Here is a 15666-nt window from a genome sequence, read left to right on the forward strand (position 1 = left end):
GAACCTTGCAGTCTAATCTCTTTTCACTACACCTTGTTACCAGCTTTTCCTGCTTCATATTTGTATCTATCTGGGACCATAAAAAAACCCAACTGTTTTGCTTCTCTTTCATTTGAAAAAGCCTGAGAGACTAAAGAAATACAATAGGAAAATCTAAAGTACCACAGTAAGTTTTATTTTACAGGGTGTATAAAAGATTTCTATTTCTAATCTCACCAAAATTAAGTAATCTGCCACCAGGTTTTGGCTAATTTTGGAAGTTTTCTCCTTGGAAATATTCACAAATTCAGATGTGACTCTGCACTCTTTACCTTAGCAAGAAGAATAGAACACAAGAATAGGATTTTCTGATCCTTTTGGTTCCCATGAAGCCAGAAATACTTGTGGTATTTTGGTACTTCCTGCCAAAACTAGAATGTGCAAGTTTGAAGAAATGAAAATTATATAGAAATCAAAAGATATTATTTTGAATATAAGAAAAACAAAAAAGTAATTGCTTATGATAGTTTAGTTGACTGATGTGTCCTGTTTCTGGCTTTGTGCTTGTTCAGATTAAGTTGCTTTGTTTTTTTTTTTTTCCTCTGCAGATTATCCTTGCTCTGGGATGCTGGGTATGGTGTCTGGTCTCATTCCTGACTCTCAGATTACTGCATCTACCCAAGTTGATCGAAACTGGATCCCAGAAAATGCTCGCCTCATAACAAGCCGTTCAGGTTGGGCCCTGCCACCAACTACTCATCCGTATACAAATGAATGGCTTCAAATAGACCTTGGTGAAGAAAAAAAAGTGAGAGGCATAATTGTCCAAGGAGGCAAGCACCGAGAAAACAAAGTATTCATGAAAAAATTCAAAATTGGCTACAGCAACAATGGATCAGATTGGAAAATGATAATGGATTCCAGCAAGAAAAAGATAAAGGTAAGGAGGAAAGCTCTGCGCTAAAAAAAAAAAAAAAAAAAAATTGCATAAAAAAAAGTTTGTATTAAATTTCTTCACATCTCCAACCTCAGAAGAGGCACACAGTTGAGATAAAGTCAAGCAGCAGGACCCCTAAGGCAGCAACCCTGAAGGGATGCTGTGGGAATCAACCCATGCCTGAGGGCAGAGGCTGGCCTTAGGACATTCACCTCTTTGTGGCAAAGGTTTTCTTTATTCAACAGCTAGTTCAGATTTGATTTCTGACAAGGCTGGTGTGCCTGTGTGGTCCCTAGGTTACTGCAAAATCCCATGCAATGGTAATATTATACACTGCCAAAAAAAGTAGTTTCCTCTGCAGTTTTTCCAGCAACAGGGAAAGAACTTGAGACACTGAATTACTTTCCTTTTGCTGCTTTTTTGTCTAAGCTTTAGAATGAGAATGGTTATTTAAGTCAGCGGGGTACCTACTGGATTTCTGAACTGCCTGTAGACTGCATTGGGCTTCACAGGCTCTCTGTGATGCCGGTCTGTCTGAAAGAAAGTGGTAGAGTTTTTGACATACTCTACCATCCCAAGTGAAAAGTACTATTGTACTGTCAGAAGTGAAGCACCTTGGAGGTTGCTTGGGAATAAAGGGCAGCTGGGTCTTAGGTTCAAGCAGAAACTGCAAGACATTTACAGATGAAGGCCAAATGAATTGCTGGGTTAGATGCCAAGGAAAAGAAAATTAGTGTGGCGCAGAAAAGTTTCTGGAATGTACCTGTGTTGGTTTGCCTTTGAATGTTTGCTTTTCAGGACATAAATTGCACTGAGTGTTTAGCTTGTTTACAGCAAATCCCATTTGTTAAGTCTTCTGTCCCATTTTGCTATCGTGGCTCACAAAGTGCATTTCTGCATCAAAAGGCACAAACCTTTTTCAGTCTCCTCCTACCCTGTTCTCTGACGAAACCAGTGGGCACTCAGTCCTGTTCACAAAATGATGCCGCAATACTGGGATGTTCTGGGAATCATACACCAGATGTGTCCTGAGAAGGCAAATCAGTGTGGTGTTTGGCAGATGGGAATTCTGAGAGTTGCTCTGTATCTCATCTGCATTAATCCGAAAATTAGATGTAAAAGATGTTTTGCTATATAGATTCATCCATTGGACAAACCTGTGTTTCCTCAAAGGAAAAGCTGAGTGGGCCCATGGATGTATCTTTTCCAGGCACATTTGGTAAATATTGGACTTCATTCTCTCCTGTTTAAATCTCACTGAATATGTCTGCATTTTCTCACTTCTCATCATTTGTTTAGGGGATTAAAACTAAATGAATTCAGCCTTTGCAGTCAGCTCCTTTCTCTTGTTACCATGAGTTTTGACTTCGTCATAAAGTGTGAAGAGAGTGTAAATCAACAATGGGATCTAACCATTTTCTTTCTAAGATAGATGTTGTTTTGACATGTACTTCTACACTGTGGCTCAACGAGGGAAAAAAATAATGCCATATGCTTTCAAAGCAGTGCGCCGTCTGCTGCATGGCTTTCTGTTTCCTAATACAAGCACTTGCCATCATTGTCAGAAGTTAGCAGTTTGACAAGAAAACTAGTGTGCTAACTAATGCACTGAGCCCATCCTCAGCTTTCATCACTACAAGAAATTAACTTTCAAGATTAATGGAATGGATAGGGCTGGAATTCAATCTCTTGTGGCATAATTATAACCCTTCCCAAAAATTTGAGACATTTAATAGACTTTCTTCCAAAGCACAAGTTTTCTTTAAAGAGAATCAGATAAATCAAATGATTTGGGAGTCTGAGGGATTTAAAATATTAATACTGGAATGTAGTATTTTTAAATGCAAGCGGAGCTGGATGGGACAGTATGCTATAATGAGTCACAGCAGAAATGTGGATTAGAAACAGCCCTGTTACGTGAAATGAAACACATCGTTTCACTTGGTTAGAGTTTTGACTTGCAGTAAACAAACAACTGCATTTTAGGAAAAGAAAGAGCAGTGACAAGCTAAATATAACAGAATATGTCCAAAGAATGAAACATCACCTTGTTTCTAAATATGATCTTGTCATGCAGTTCCTTTCACTAAAACTACCATAATTCCTTCCTCTTTGGCTGACCCAATTTCTGCTATTTTTTGTATGTGCAGAATGTTTCCCCCTTTAGCCTAGCTCAAGCATTCAAAGGAGTGAACATCACAAATCCTCAAACGACCACACAGAACCTTGTTTCCTTTCAAGATCAAGTTTGTATTTCTTACTTGTCATAGTCTTACTCAAGTTTACTCTTGAGTAAGTCATCTTTCTCTTTCATACTTCTTTTCTCCTTCCATTTTTTTTGTTTGGGTTTTTTTGGTTTTGTTTTTTTTTTTTTACACTGCCTTTCATAATTTCCAGTATAAGAAATTTCTGACTATTCTGCCACTTGGCATAACCTTTTGAAATATTTCTGCAATGTTTATTTTGATCTTAAAAGATATTATGAAGCATTTCTTTCCTCTCACCAGTTTAGCTTCTCTTTTGCTTAGCTATTATTTATTATAACTTATCTTTGTAGCAAAGTAAAGCAATTTGTTACATAGCTTGCATAAAAGACACTCACAAAGTGAAGTTTTACTGTATATTCCTCTCTCCTCCCCCACAAAGAATATTAGTACGTGTTTTAAATGAACAGTCAAAATTGAATCACAGGCAGCTCTGCACTACAAAGGACAATGATTCAATATAATTCTAGATGCCTATTGAATTCTAATGTCTATGTGTCAGTACTCTGGTACTGATGTCTTTTATAATACAGTTTTCATTACTGTATGTTGTTATTAAGACTACTATTAAAAAGGAAGCAAGGATTCCTCAGATACATGTCTGTCTACTTTTTACACATAAAATGGCATTCATTATTTCTCACATAGTAGGTAGCTTTTCCAATCATTTGCACTATATTGCTATTCAAATATAATAATATGTAATTCCATGTTAATTAGATCTGACAGGCCATCTACATGTGAATTCTTGACAACCATCTTCCAAGCACTGGCAGAATACCAGGTCAGCCAGTGCCCCTTGAAGCCACTTCAGGGGTACAATCTCCACTAAAGAATGGCAGCAGAAGCATTAATGTTGAATTTATTTTCAAAAAAAAATTTGGTTGGTCATAGTCTTCCATCATCATTGGCTTTTGCAACTGGCATTCTAACCAATGGCCAGAAGAAGTTGTGGACCATTGGCTCATAATACAGAGGAATACCATAAAAATAAGCAAGGCTTTTTAGGAGTGCACTGAAAATACAAGCAGCAATCAGGCTTACTTAGGCTGATTTTATGCCTTTGGAAATGCAGCCAGCTTTTCCCATGGCCTCTGTTTTCTCTTCCCCAGATCAATAGGAGGAGCTCATTGCAAGTTGAGTTTTGTTCTTGTTCTAAAGATGAAGGGCATCTGGTGGTTTCTTCCTGAAGAAGGCTTCAGGCTTTGCAAATATAAGTTGGAAGTATCTTATTGTAGCACTTCTAACCTCAAATTTGAACTCTAGTTCAAAGAAGATGTGTTTTAATGTTTTGCCATTTAACTAATCCATAGGAAAGTTGAAAATACTTTTACTTCATTGTTATATACGTTTTCATATTTTGTACTTTAAAGAGTTCTATTCATGATATGATGAAGTAATTTTTTTATCATAAAATAGGGTTAAAATGACTCCTTTTGCTTATTTTGGTTTGTAAACTCTTCATGGCAAGTTCTGTTTATTTGCACAGTTAATTCATTCTAAGGACTGATCATCTCCATGGTGGCACCTGAGATGTTGCTACAAGTACAAATTACAACTTGTTCTATATGCAAAAAATCACTGACAAGAGAAGCTGGAGGTTTCAAACAAATGCCATTGAGAGCTGCATTATGGCTGTAGAACCCAGAGTGCAACCCAGAGAAGATATTTTTGTCTGAAATGTAGATTTGCTGACCTGCCTTGCCCGTTGGATTATATTGCAGTTTTGTCAGGAAGCAGCTTTCTTCTTCCTTTCTCTCTTTTTATTCTTATTCAATAGCAAGCTCACTGGAAGAACTCTTGCAGCTACTGTTCCTGGAGTTTAATTTATGCCTTTTGAAATAACTATGACTTGTGAAACTCTGTCACTGGGGGAAATCAGATTGAAATTTTCTCATGAATAGTTGGATTATTATTGTAACCACTTAAAAGGTGACAGGATCTTCACCTCAGCCATTTCTTTCCCTGAGAAGTGTTGAAAATGTCACCCAGTTAAACCCCAGATCAGAGCGTCATTTAAAAACATGTCTCATTAAACACTCAGCTCTTGTTATGACCCTGATGGATTGGTTGCTACTGAGTTTATGAAAAATGAAATGCATTACTTTTCTGAGAAGCTTTAACTATGTATTTTCCATTCTCATTTAGGACAGGAGTGCCTCACACTTATTAGGCAGTTAGGATCTGGCCTGCTGCTCACCTAATTCAAACACTAGAGAACGGAGGAGAAAAGACGATTGTTGAAAATACCTTCTTTTTTTTTTAACAAGTAGCATTTGTCATGCTTTGCAGACTTTTGAAGGCAACACCAACTATGACACGCCTGAACTGAGGACTTTTGAACCTGTATCAACGAGATTCATCCGCGTCTACCCTGAGAGAGCCACACACGGAGGACTGGGGCTGCGAATGGAGCTGCTGGGCTGCGAACTCGAAGGTAATCGCTCTGCTAGAGATGAATGCACTTTATTATTTTCATAAATACATTATTTATTTGGCCCACTGCTGAACATGGCTGTGCCCGCGTGTTGGACTCTCGTTTCCATGACCGCCATTAGTGCTGTTTCTTGGCCTGATCTGTTCCTTCTCGGAAGACATTTGAATACGCCCAAGGCACAAATATTATTCTCTCTCCCATTCCTTTGTTGAATCACAGTGATATTCTCCACATGGTTTTCTGTTCCTTTAAGCAGCCTTATGATTATACTTCCAAGAAGCGTAGAGCTATTAGGAGAGAAAAAAGAAAGGAACTTAAATTTTTTTTTACCATGATACAACCCTGGCAGAGATGTTTTCTGAGAATGCAGAGGGATCTTTGCACTAAATAGGGCAATTAAGTCCCTTGCTCCTTCAAAACACATGAAAATCAAACCAGCCACTATGGTGGGCAATGATTACTTGGCTGGACACTGGCTGTGCTGTTCCTTTTGAGGGGTAGAGGGGACCTCTCTGTTCCTTACCAAGCTTTAATTTTGCAAGACTACATAGCAGATGAAAGACCAGGAACAGCCATGTTTAGACATTTATCCTGGGACTGTGACATGAAGTCAAGCTTTGATTCTTGCTATATAAACAGCAATTATTTATCTTAATTGATAGCTACAGATTACACTACATGAACGTCACAGTTTTATCTGGTGGATGATGGTATAGTGTCGTGCCTTATAAACCACGCAGTTTAACAATGCACAGAATAACGAACCAATGTTATTCAGGGTTTCATATGGTATCTCAAAGTAGCTGAACAGGCTCCCAAGATGAATGGAACTGGCTGCTCTGCCTCCATTTTTTTCTCACCATTTCTCCCCGAAGGCGGAAGAGTGGGAGGCATTTGCTGTGAGAACTGATGAGTTCTGTGTTGTTTTTGTCGTGAAGGCCAGACTGAATAAGTATGCTTTTTACTTGGCCCGGAAAGTTGGGGAGGTTGGAAATACTTCTTAGTTCCTGCAGGAAGTCCTCATTTCCTGTGGGAATACTTAGTTCCTGGAGACTATTGTGCTGGTTGCTCAGAAAAAAGAAAACCCAACACCTGCCTTCTGTAAACTCACAACCTGTGGGCAAAGTCCTTCAGCCACAGGGCTCCTGTAGCCACCTAGACATCAAGAAGTGATTTCATGGACCATCTTACAAGAACACATTGCTCAGTGAGATGGGGGAGCCAAATAAGAGAGTGACCATGCAAAATGCTTTTGCTTTTAAGCAAACTGCAACAGCAAATACAATTTTTCCCCGGGACAGATCTTCTTGCATTTGTCTTTCTGCTCTGGTCTACTTTTGAAGGGTGCTTCCCTGTAGGTCACTCATAAGGTCAATTCCCATTTACCCGTGGGAGAAGCATAATAAGAAAACTTTGTTTTATAACTGTACCTTAAGGAGGAATTTGAATGACAAGAAGTCACTTGAGACTTACTGATCAGGAAAGGAGTTGAGACGCTTGGAGATAGGCACGGGCAGGAGCAGAAATCATCTCTCCAGCAGTGAGGAGCAAGGGGAAGTTTTCTGTGCTTGAAGCATCCCATGGGGGCCTTATATGAATTGATGGCAGAGATGCAGGCGAGCTTGAGGCTATATAGGGGCACAAAGATCAATATAAGAAACTTAACTTGATGTAGAAAACTAGAGGGAGCTCCCATGTGGAGAACAGACGCTCTGCATAATTCATAATAGGTATAGACCTGTATCTTTAACTACGGCTCAATTGTACCTATAAAGCATAGGTCGGGGTCCTAAAGAGCCATGTTTCATCCCAGAGTATAGCTACTTCAGAAACTACTATCCCTCCTGACACTTACAGGCCAAGAAGTCAGTGCGTAAGATCTTATGTGACCAGCAAGCTCTGAGGGCAGTAGAAGGGCAAAGAAGAACCCAAGAAAGGGGTGCATTATTGCATAGCTTATAGTGAGAGTAAAGCAGTGTTAATGAAAATAACAGTGGGTGAGAACAGACAAAAGCCTGGATTGCATTCCCAGAGTGGTTATCTTAAGCCAGGGAACTATACTTGCACTATAAAACATAAACCTAAACATAACACCAAGTATCTGTATTCTGATTTTCCAGATGAGGTAAGTTTTACAGATACTGGGGTATAGATCTATTTTCTGGCACCTTGCACAAATCTTAAGCTGTTAACTGTAATAGCAAAGATCAGACTTTACTGGTTATGCAGCAGCTACCGGAAAGTAATCACCAATGAGAAGCAGGCAGGTGGCTGGGAGGGATGACTGACATCACTGATGTCTTATTTATAACTTCAACAAAAACAATAGAAACTCCTTCCAGATCTCCTCATTGAGCACAAAGTGATTCTACATCACACTGCCTTCCTGCCACTGTTACCAGGACTCTGCTAAGACATTTCCTCTTTTACATGTGCTCTATAGAGGGGTTTCTTCAGCAATATGGGCAGTGCTGGGGAATCATCACCTTGAGCATGTACCCCTCCTGCCCCTCTGTACAGAACCACTCATAAGCACTTTGACGTGTGATAAAATGACGAGTTTTCTACCCCACCCTCTCTCCAAGACTCCCATCCTGCCTTGCTAGGCTTTCATTCTTCCTTGGTAGGAAAAACAAGCACTCATCAGCCAGTGAATAGATAGTCCGGGGCGTTGCTGCCCAGCCCTGCTCAGCCCTTGAGCTCAGATGCAGCAGAGTGCCTTAGTGCAAGGAGGCAGAACAGATACACCCCATTGCAAAGAAATACTAACTAGCCTGCAAAGTAGAGTTGCTTCATTCCTCAGGTATGACATATGAAGGCAGCATATAGTGCTCATCGAAATGTTGCATGCTGATTCTCCAGCACACGTTTTAATTCAATGACTGGATTTTGTTTCAGCTCCTACTGCCGTCCCTACCATTTCTGAAGGCAAACCTGTGGATGAGTGTGATGATGACCAGGCAAACTGTCACAGTGGCACAGGTGATGACTACCAACTGACAGGTGCAGAAACCATCTTCATTCCATTGCAGCTTCACTGTAGCTCATATCCATCACCAGTTACCAGCTAAGCATTTGCACTGATTTAATCACTGAGCATAAATGGACATTGGTATGCAGTTCATATTGTCAGTGCTGTCAAAACATAGGCATCTGCCTTTTACATATGACAATACTTTTGATTGTTTTCTCAGCTATTTTTGAAGCAAATAATAGTGACTAGCTGGAAGAGAGGGCAATTTTTTTGAGCAGGAATTGTGTCTAATCAAATGTCCTAATCAAACTTTCTCTTATTAAGCAAAAAGCTGGACAAACATTTTGAGGCTTATTGTCTGAGTCTGAAGAACTCAAAATGAAATATTGTTTAGGTTTTAGATACATATATGCTTCCATACCTAAAATCTAGTATGGGATCTCAGATCAAACAAAGCGCATTTGTTTCATCAGAGCATACTCACACTTATACCACCAGAAATATTTCTATCAGCTTCCCTACCAATACTGCATTGCAGCCACAGAGGAGCTGATGTTCTCCAAGCTGCCAACACTAGCAGAATAATAGGAGAGAGAGAGATGTAACATAGTCTGCATACAGAACAGAGGAAGCTTCCTAGTTTTCATATTCTCCCACTTTTCTACAGAACTACTGTCCTTCTGAGAGAGCTAACACTGTACCACATTTTTGATCTCTTCTTGGAGGTCACTTGCTCCACAAAGCTCTGAGCCTGTTTGGTGAAGTCTTCCTGTAGCAGACCTATACATCTAGAGTAATTAAGCTTATTTTTGGACACAGCAAAATAAGTTATTTCATCACTGCTCCCTGTTATGATTATCTAATAAATGTTTATTGCTTCTTTTATCCGTAGTATAAGATAGCATTAAAATCTGGCAATAGCTGTCCAAGAGGACATTGGGAAACCTTAGGTAAGAGATTGGCTTTTTGGAAGCAGCCAAGTAGAACATCCAACAGCAGATACAAATGAAAGTGCAGTTTCAGCATCAAACCCTTTCTGAGCTTTGCCAATGTCTCCTGTAAATGCATGTTGCAAACCATAAATTGAAAAACAATTCTTGAGTGAAAAGACATGGTCACTATCACTGCTTTTCAAATCAGTGTCCCAGATGAATCTTACTCTTTTTTGAAAACAGCCATGCAGAGAGTCTGATAAAATAGTCTGTGTTGTGTTAAGATAGCTCAGAAAGCTTTCAGTGTTACTAAACATTTTAATTTATTTGGTTTTTGGAAAGAGCCAGGTCAGGAAATGCAAAGGCTTCCTGCAAAGCCCTACTCTGAGGGCTAGCTTGCAAAGCCCAGGAGGTACAGCCATATTTCACATGAAAGGAAGCTGTGTGAGGGGAAGGAGAGAAATCTATGCAAGCAACTTCCCTGTTCACTCAGAGGCCCTGCACTTCGAGGGAGCTCAGGACAGCATCCCACCTGTCCCTGAGGGATAGCTTACTGAGTAGAAGAAGCTCCCTCTGCCAATTCTTGCAGGTTGTGCTTAGGGAGCAGCTTATAATTTCTAAGACAAGGGAACAGCCACCAGCCTTCCTGAGCACCAACTCTTTTTGGGAACAGAACCTATTTCAGTACTAAAATTGAAAAGTATTACATTGCCCTTCTACAAAAGTGGAAGCACTTTAGCATAATTTATTACTGTACCACCTAGAAACCCTGAGCAGTATATGCCCAGTTGTTCTGGACACTGTAGAAACACTACATTGTATGGATGATGTTACAACACTAAAATGCACAGAACTGATTTTATCAATAATTTCATTGTAAACCTTCTTTTCTTCCTACAAAATGTATAGAAGGGAAGTAGGTAAATCTCTCGGCTTTTAAGAACAGGACAGTGCAGAGGGGATTTTGTCAGTGCTTTACCCTTTTTTATCCACTCCTGATGCAAGTGTGGTGCCCACATTCTCATGGGTACAACTGTTAGAGTCACTTCCCTGATGGCACTTGCACATATATGATTATCACAATGAAGCCTCCCTTGCAATTAACTGTAATTGTGCTGTAGGCCAGATTCCTTCCTGCTCTCTTTGGACCCCATAGAGAGCTACTCCATTTGCGTGGCTTATAGCACTTCCCATCAGATCGTTCTCACAGACATAAAGCTGATACAGTTTGGGCGTTCATTCTCATTGGAAGTCATCATAGTTATAATTTCTATAATGCTTTAAGCACTTGCTTGCTGGAGAAAAGAAAAGCCATTGACTGGTAATCAGCATCCCACTGCGCATTTATAATTGTGCTAATTTACTTTTTGTTTCCTTTATCAATATGAGACTTGCTTTAAAAAGTCAAGTATTTTAAAAATATGTTAGTGAGCTTAGGAGAGGGCCATGACCCCACTCACCTCTTGTTCATCAGCTTGAACAAGAAGACAAAGGGGAAGCTCTGAATTCCTCCTGCTCTTTGAGACAGAAGTGAAACGTGCCCTAGACTACAGCCTAAAGTTTGGCCATTCAGAGGGATCTGGACAAGCTCAAGAAGTGGGCCCACGTGAACCTCATGAGGTTTGACAAGGCCAAGTGCAGGGTCCTGCAGCTGAGTCAGGGCAATCACCAGTATCAATACAGGCTGGGGTAGGAAGGGATTGAGAGCAGCCCAGCAGGGTAGGACTTGAGGGTGCTGGTGGATGGAAAGCTGGACAAGCAGGCAATGTGTGCTCACAGCCCAGAAAGCCAACCATACCCTGGGCTGCACCAAAAGAAGCATGGCCAGCAGGTCAAGGGAGGTGATTCTGCCCCTCTGCTCCTCTCTGATGAGACCCTACCTGCTCTATCCAGCTCTGGAGTCCTCGGTACAAGAAAGACATAGACCTGTTGGATCGGGTCCAGAGGAGGGCCACAAAAATTATCAAAGGGCTGGAACACCTCTCCTGTGAAGAAAGGTTGAGAGTGATGGGATTGTTCAGCCTGGAGAAGGCTTTATGGAAAGCTTACTGTGGCCTTTCAGTACTTACAGGGGGCCATTATAAAATATGTGGACAAACTTTTTAGGAGGGCCTGTTGCCCTAGGTAAAGAGGTACCCAAGAGGTAACAGTTTTAAACTGAAAGAAGGTAGATTCAGACTAGATATAAGGAAGACAGTTTTTACAGTGAGAGTAGTGAAAAACTGGCACAGATTGCCCAGAGAGGTAATAGAAGCCCCATCTCTGGAAACATTCAAGGTCAGGCTGGACAGGGCTCTGAGCAGCTTGATCTTATTGAATATATCCCTGCTCGCTGCAGCATGGGTGGACTAGTTGACCTTTACAGATCCTTTCTGACCCGAAGCACTCTATGACTCTATGATTCAATGAATCCCTATGCATCTCTTGTGAGCTGGTGTCACAACACAGCTATGAAATGACACACAGGGAGGAGCCACCGTAGCAGGAGCTGGAGGACCTCATGTCTCTGATATGAGAAACAACATATCATGGGTGAATGCACAAACTGATGACTGTTAGGAGGTGCTAAGGAGATCAGTCTCTGACTTCCCATGTGATTTGGAGCAGATCAGTTTCTATAAAACAAGGATGGCCACAGGGACATGGTAAGGATAGATTAGTTGGTGTTTGCAAGGACTCCAAAGATATACAGCTTTATTTAATGATTAATTTTTATTTGCTTTTTTGATAAAGGAAACCAGATCTTTAGTGACATATTTTCATGCTTAAGCTTATATCCTCAGTTACCTACATGTCTAATAACGATGGTAATATATCAGACTTACATATAGGATATTCCTAATGACTGCTGTGTCCTTTGTTGTGTTTCATGTATCATGATATGCATAATTTCCTTTCCAGGTGGTACTACAGTGCTGAATACAGAAAAGCCAACAGTAATAGACAACACACTACAACCAGGTAAAAAAAAAAAAGAAATTTTATTATTAAAAACATAATAAATTCCATACCCAAATTTCATGCCAGAGACAAAATAATGAATTGCAGCACTTCCTGACTTCCCATTCCCTAAAAGCCTCTGAAGTAAAGAAGCATCTGGTCTCTCAGCTCTGTACAGTAAATATTTTATTCCTTTCATCCACATGGAGACGCAGCAGAGAATAAGATTTCCTTCTGCATCAGCAAATGCCAAATGCTGACATAATTAAACGAACTTAATCACACGGTGCACTCTGTTTAACTGTGGCATGTCAGTGACACAAAAGTGTGCTTGCAAACTCCAGGAAAACAAAAACAGAGCTATGCAGGCCCACTCACTATTTATATCCATGGGTTTACAAAACTAAGACAAGTAAAGTTTGCCAGTTTTCTCCACCAGGGAGCTGGCAGTGTTACAACATTGGTTTTTAGTAAGTTTCTCAAAATGGGGTTACATAAACTGCTACCATAAACTTAAAAAGGGAAAACCAAGTTGCCACTGGCAGCAGGTCCTTTTTACTTAATCAATACAATAACTAGCCGGTTTTAAAATTCTTAGTTTGCTGCTTCCACATTTTTCATGCCATTTTTTTAATATCCTGTACAATTTACTGGGAGTGGGGGAGAGGATAGGTTTAGGCAGAAAACCCAAACTCCAAAGACTATGAGCACCAGTTTAAAATCCTTTGCATTAATAATTATGGAGCAGTTTTAAGAGGTCAGTTTTCAGTTACTCCCATTTCCTCCATTAAAGCACAGTCAGGCACAGTCTTGCAAGTGATTTATTAACAGGGTGGGTAAGTGTTTATCATTGTTTCCTCAACCATGTGGCACAATCCTCTCTTGTAAAAGAAAATAATGCAGAAGTTTCCTAAAGGACACTGATGGTGTCAACCTGATTAAGAGATAGAACCGACTTATCTCAGATATTGTTCCCACTCTCAGCCTCTGCATCTGATATTCCAGAAGCAAAAGCTTTTGGTCCCCTCAAAATCTGTCTCCAGGCTCATCTAGTTGGCTTAATCAGCATACACTATTTCTGTCTCTGCCCTGCTTTATGAGCAGAGGGAGACTGTGGAGTACCAGTGCAATGAAAAACACAACAGCAGGTTGGTCCACCTTTGCAGGACACCTCTCCACGTTGCTTTTTCACAGTAAGTGTTGCTGAAGGGCTGCTGGTGATCCCACAGTTTGGAAAGGGATGGGGGATGCAAAAAGAAGAAAGGATGCTGTGCAGTGGTTTTAGAGTAAAAAAAAATTAATTTTTATGTCTGAAATAATCTTTTAGCTTTCTGTTTTGCTGAAATGAAGGAGATTTTTTAGAGACTTTAACTGTCTTCTTGCATTTAAACAAATGGCAAATTCATAACGTGCCTCTGTGCAATGCAGTTTTGCTCCCTACTCCCCAGTGCCAATTGCATTTGGAGGTCATGTTTAATCCCCTTGGCTTGGGTGGGACTCTCCAGTAACAGACTGACTGTTTCTGCCAGAGATTAAGATACCCTCATTTTCTCTCCTTACTTCCCTCCTGCACCACCTTTGCCTACTCTATGATGAGCCAAGTTTTTTTTCTCTGCTAGAGTTTCTGAGGTTCCCTTCAGAGCATGCCAATGTTACTTCCCTGCATTGTGCTGGTAGGAACTGTTTCCTTCCGGGGAATAAGGGGCAAGTTCACATCCCAAACTCCAGGCTCCCACATGGCAGCACATTACAAAGATCATAGATAGAGATCAGTCAGATGCTAATAGAAAAGAATAAGGTTTCCAGAATCTCCAGTTTAAGACATAAAGGTTTGCAGCTGTTTCATAATCCCTTACTGAAACCCAGCCAGAAAACTCCCAAAAGGGGCAGACAGAAATTGCCCTCAACATGGGGAAACCCCTCCTGGCATGAAGGTGGGGTAAGCATTTCCTTCTGCTGAAGGGGCATGACTGGACCTGGCTGGCATAAAGAAGCACATCAGAGTGAGGGGCCGTGCAGCTGGCAGTGAGAGTCTGCTATGGCAGCCACAAATCACATACCTTAGGCTTGATGTTACACAGCCGCTCATGCCCCTCCCTGGCCCTCAGCTGGCTGAGGAGAAGTGCACTCCAGCTCCTTCTGCTACTCTCAAGCTGAACAAGGTATGGATTTAACACACCAAGGACTGAGCCTTCAGCTTTAGCCTTAATTGCCTCTAAGGACTGGTTTACTTTAAGATGTTAATAGACCTTGAGGTAATGACAAACTCCAACCCAAAGAGCTATTCCAGATCAGTTGTAGGTTGCAGGCTCCAGGAGGTAAACCTGCATGAGCTACACCGTACCAGTGGTGGCCACAGCAGGCTGTGCCCTGGTGACTGAGCACAGAGATTGATTAGCCCTCTCAGTAGCAGCACCTGCCATGGCACAGGTACTTCTGCAATAGGTGCTAAAGCCATGTATTTCTGTCCTCCTGCCTGCATTCAAGCCTGCAAATACCCCTAATCTTGTTATCCCAGACTAACACGCTTGTGTGTGTCAAAGCCTGAGATTATCCTATCCCAAGCAGCTTTCATACACTATGGAAAGAGTTAAGAGCAAATAGCTGGAAAGCCTCCATATATAAACAAGCTTTCCATCAAGGAGACTTTTACAGTCAATTTCAAGGGGACTGAATTATAAGAAAGTAAAGAATAATCATAACTTCAAAGTGCCAAAAATGTTTAAAGGTTTGGATTTTTTTTAACAGAGGATCTATCTACTTGCCTTCTCAGACCTAAAAAGATGCCTTTAACAAATCTCTCTGTCAAGGTAAATACCTTTCAGCCCTCAGCCCTAAGACTCACCAGCACCTAGTGTTTTTGAACACATCTTTTTCAGTTCCAAAGGACTGTTTGAAATGCTTGACTCTTAGCTGTTTACACACAGATCAAGCTGTTAATTTACATTATGTGCTCTCAGTATGTAAAATCAATCCTTTGTAAAGCAGAAATCTTGTTTTTTCACATCTGTAATAGCCATGTCAGAAAAATATAACTAAGAAGTCCTGGGATTAAAATCTATGCAAAGAAATCATTTAAAGGTAGAATAGGTCTGATTCTCCTTTACAGTGGGACAACTTTGCATCAGTAAAGGCATATTAAAGCAGTTAAATTATCATGCACATTTAAAGTAATTCTGTGCTGCCAATGTAAGTGATATAAA

At 40.6% G+C, this 15666-nt stretch overlaps 1 protein-coding gene across 1 annotated transcript in view; it reads left to right on the plus strand.

Annotated features, from left to right (window-relative positions):
* Positions 1 to 587: 587 nt before the first annotated feature.
* Positions 588 to 15666, plus strand: part of LOC103780074 (neuropilin-1-like) — a gene marked incomplete at its 5' end in the record, with an annotated part of 29546 nt that continues 14467 nt past the window's right edge. Inside the window, 4 exons of the mRNA XM_008947721.1 lie at positions 588 to 919; positions 5473 to 5617; positions 8516 to 8599; positions 12425 to 12484. Of these exons, the coding sequence (XP_008945969.1) occupies positions 588 to 919; positions 5473 to 5617; positions 8516 to 8599; positions 12425 to 12484 (621 nt within the window). The remainder of the gene's footprint in view (positions 920 to 5472; positions 5618 to 8515; positions 8600 to 12424; positions 12485 to 15666) is intronic.

Source organism: Merops nubicus, unplaced genomic scaffold (assembly GCF_000691845.1).
Source record: "Merops nubicus isolate BGI_N331 unplaced genomic scaffold, ASM69184v1 scaffold16619, whole genome shotgun sequence".
Taxonomy (NCBI): domain Eukaryota; kingdom Metazoa; phylum Chordata; class Aves; order Coraciiformes; family Meropidae; genus Merops; species Merops nubicus.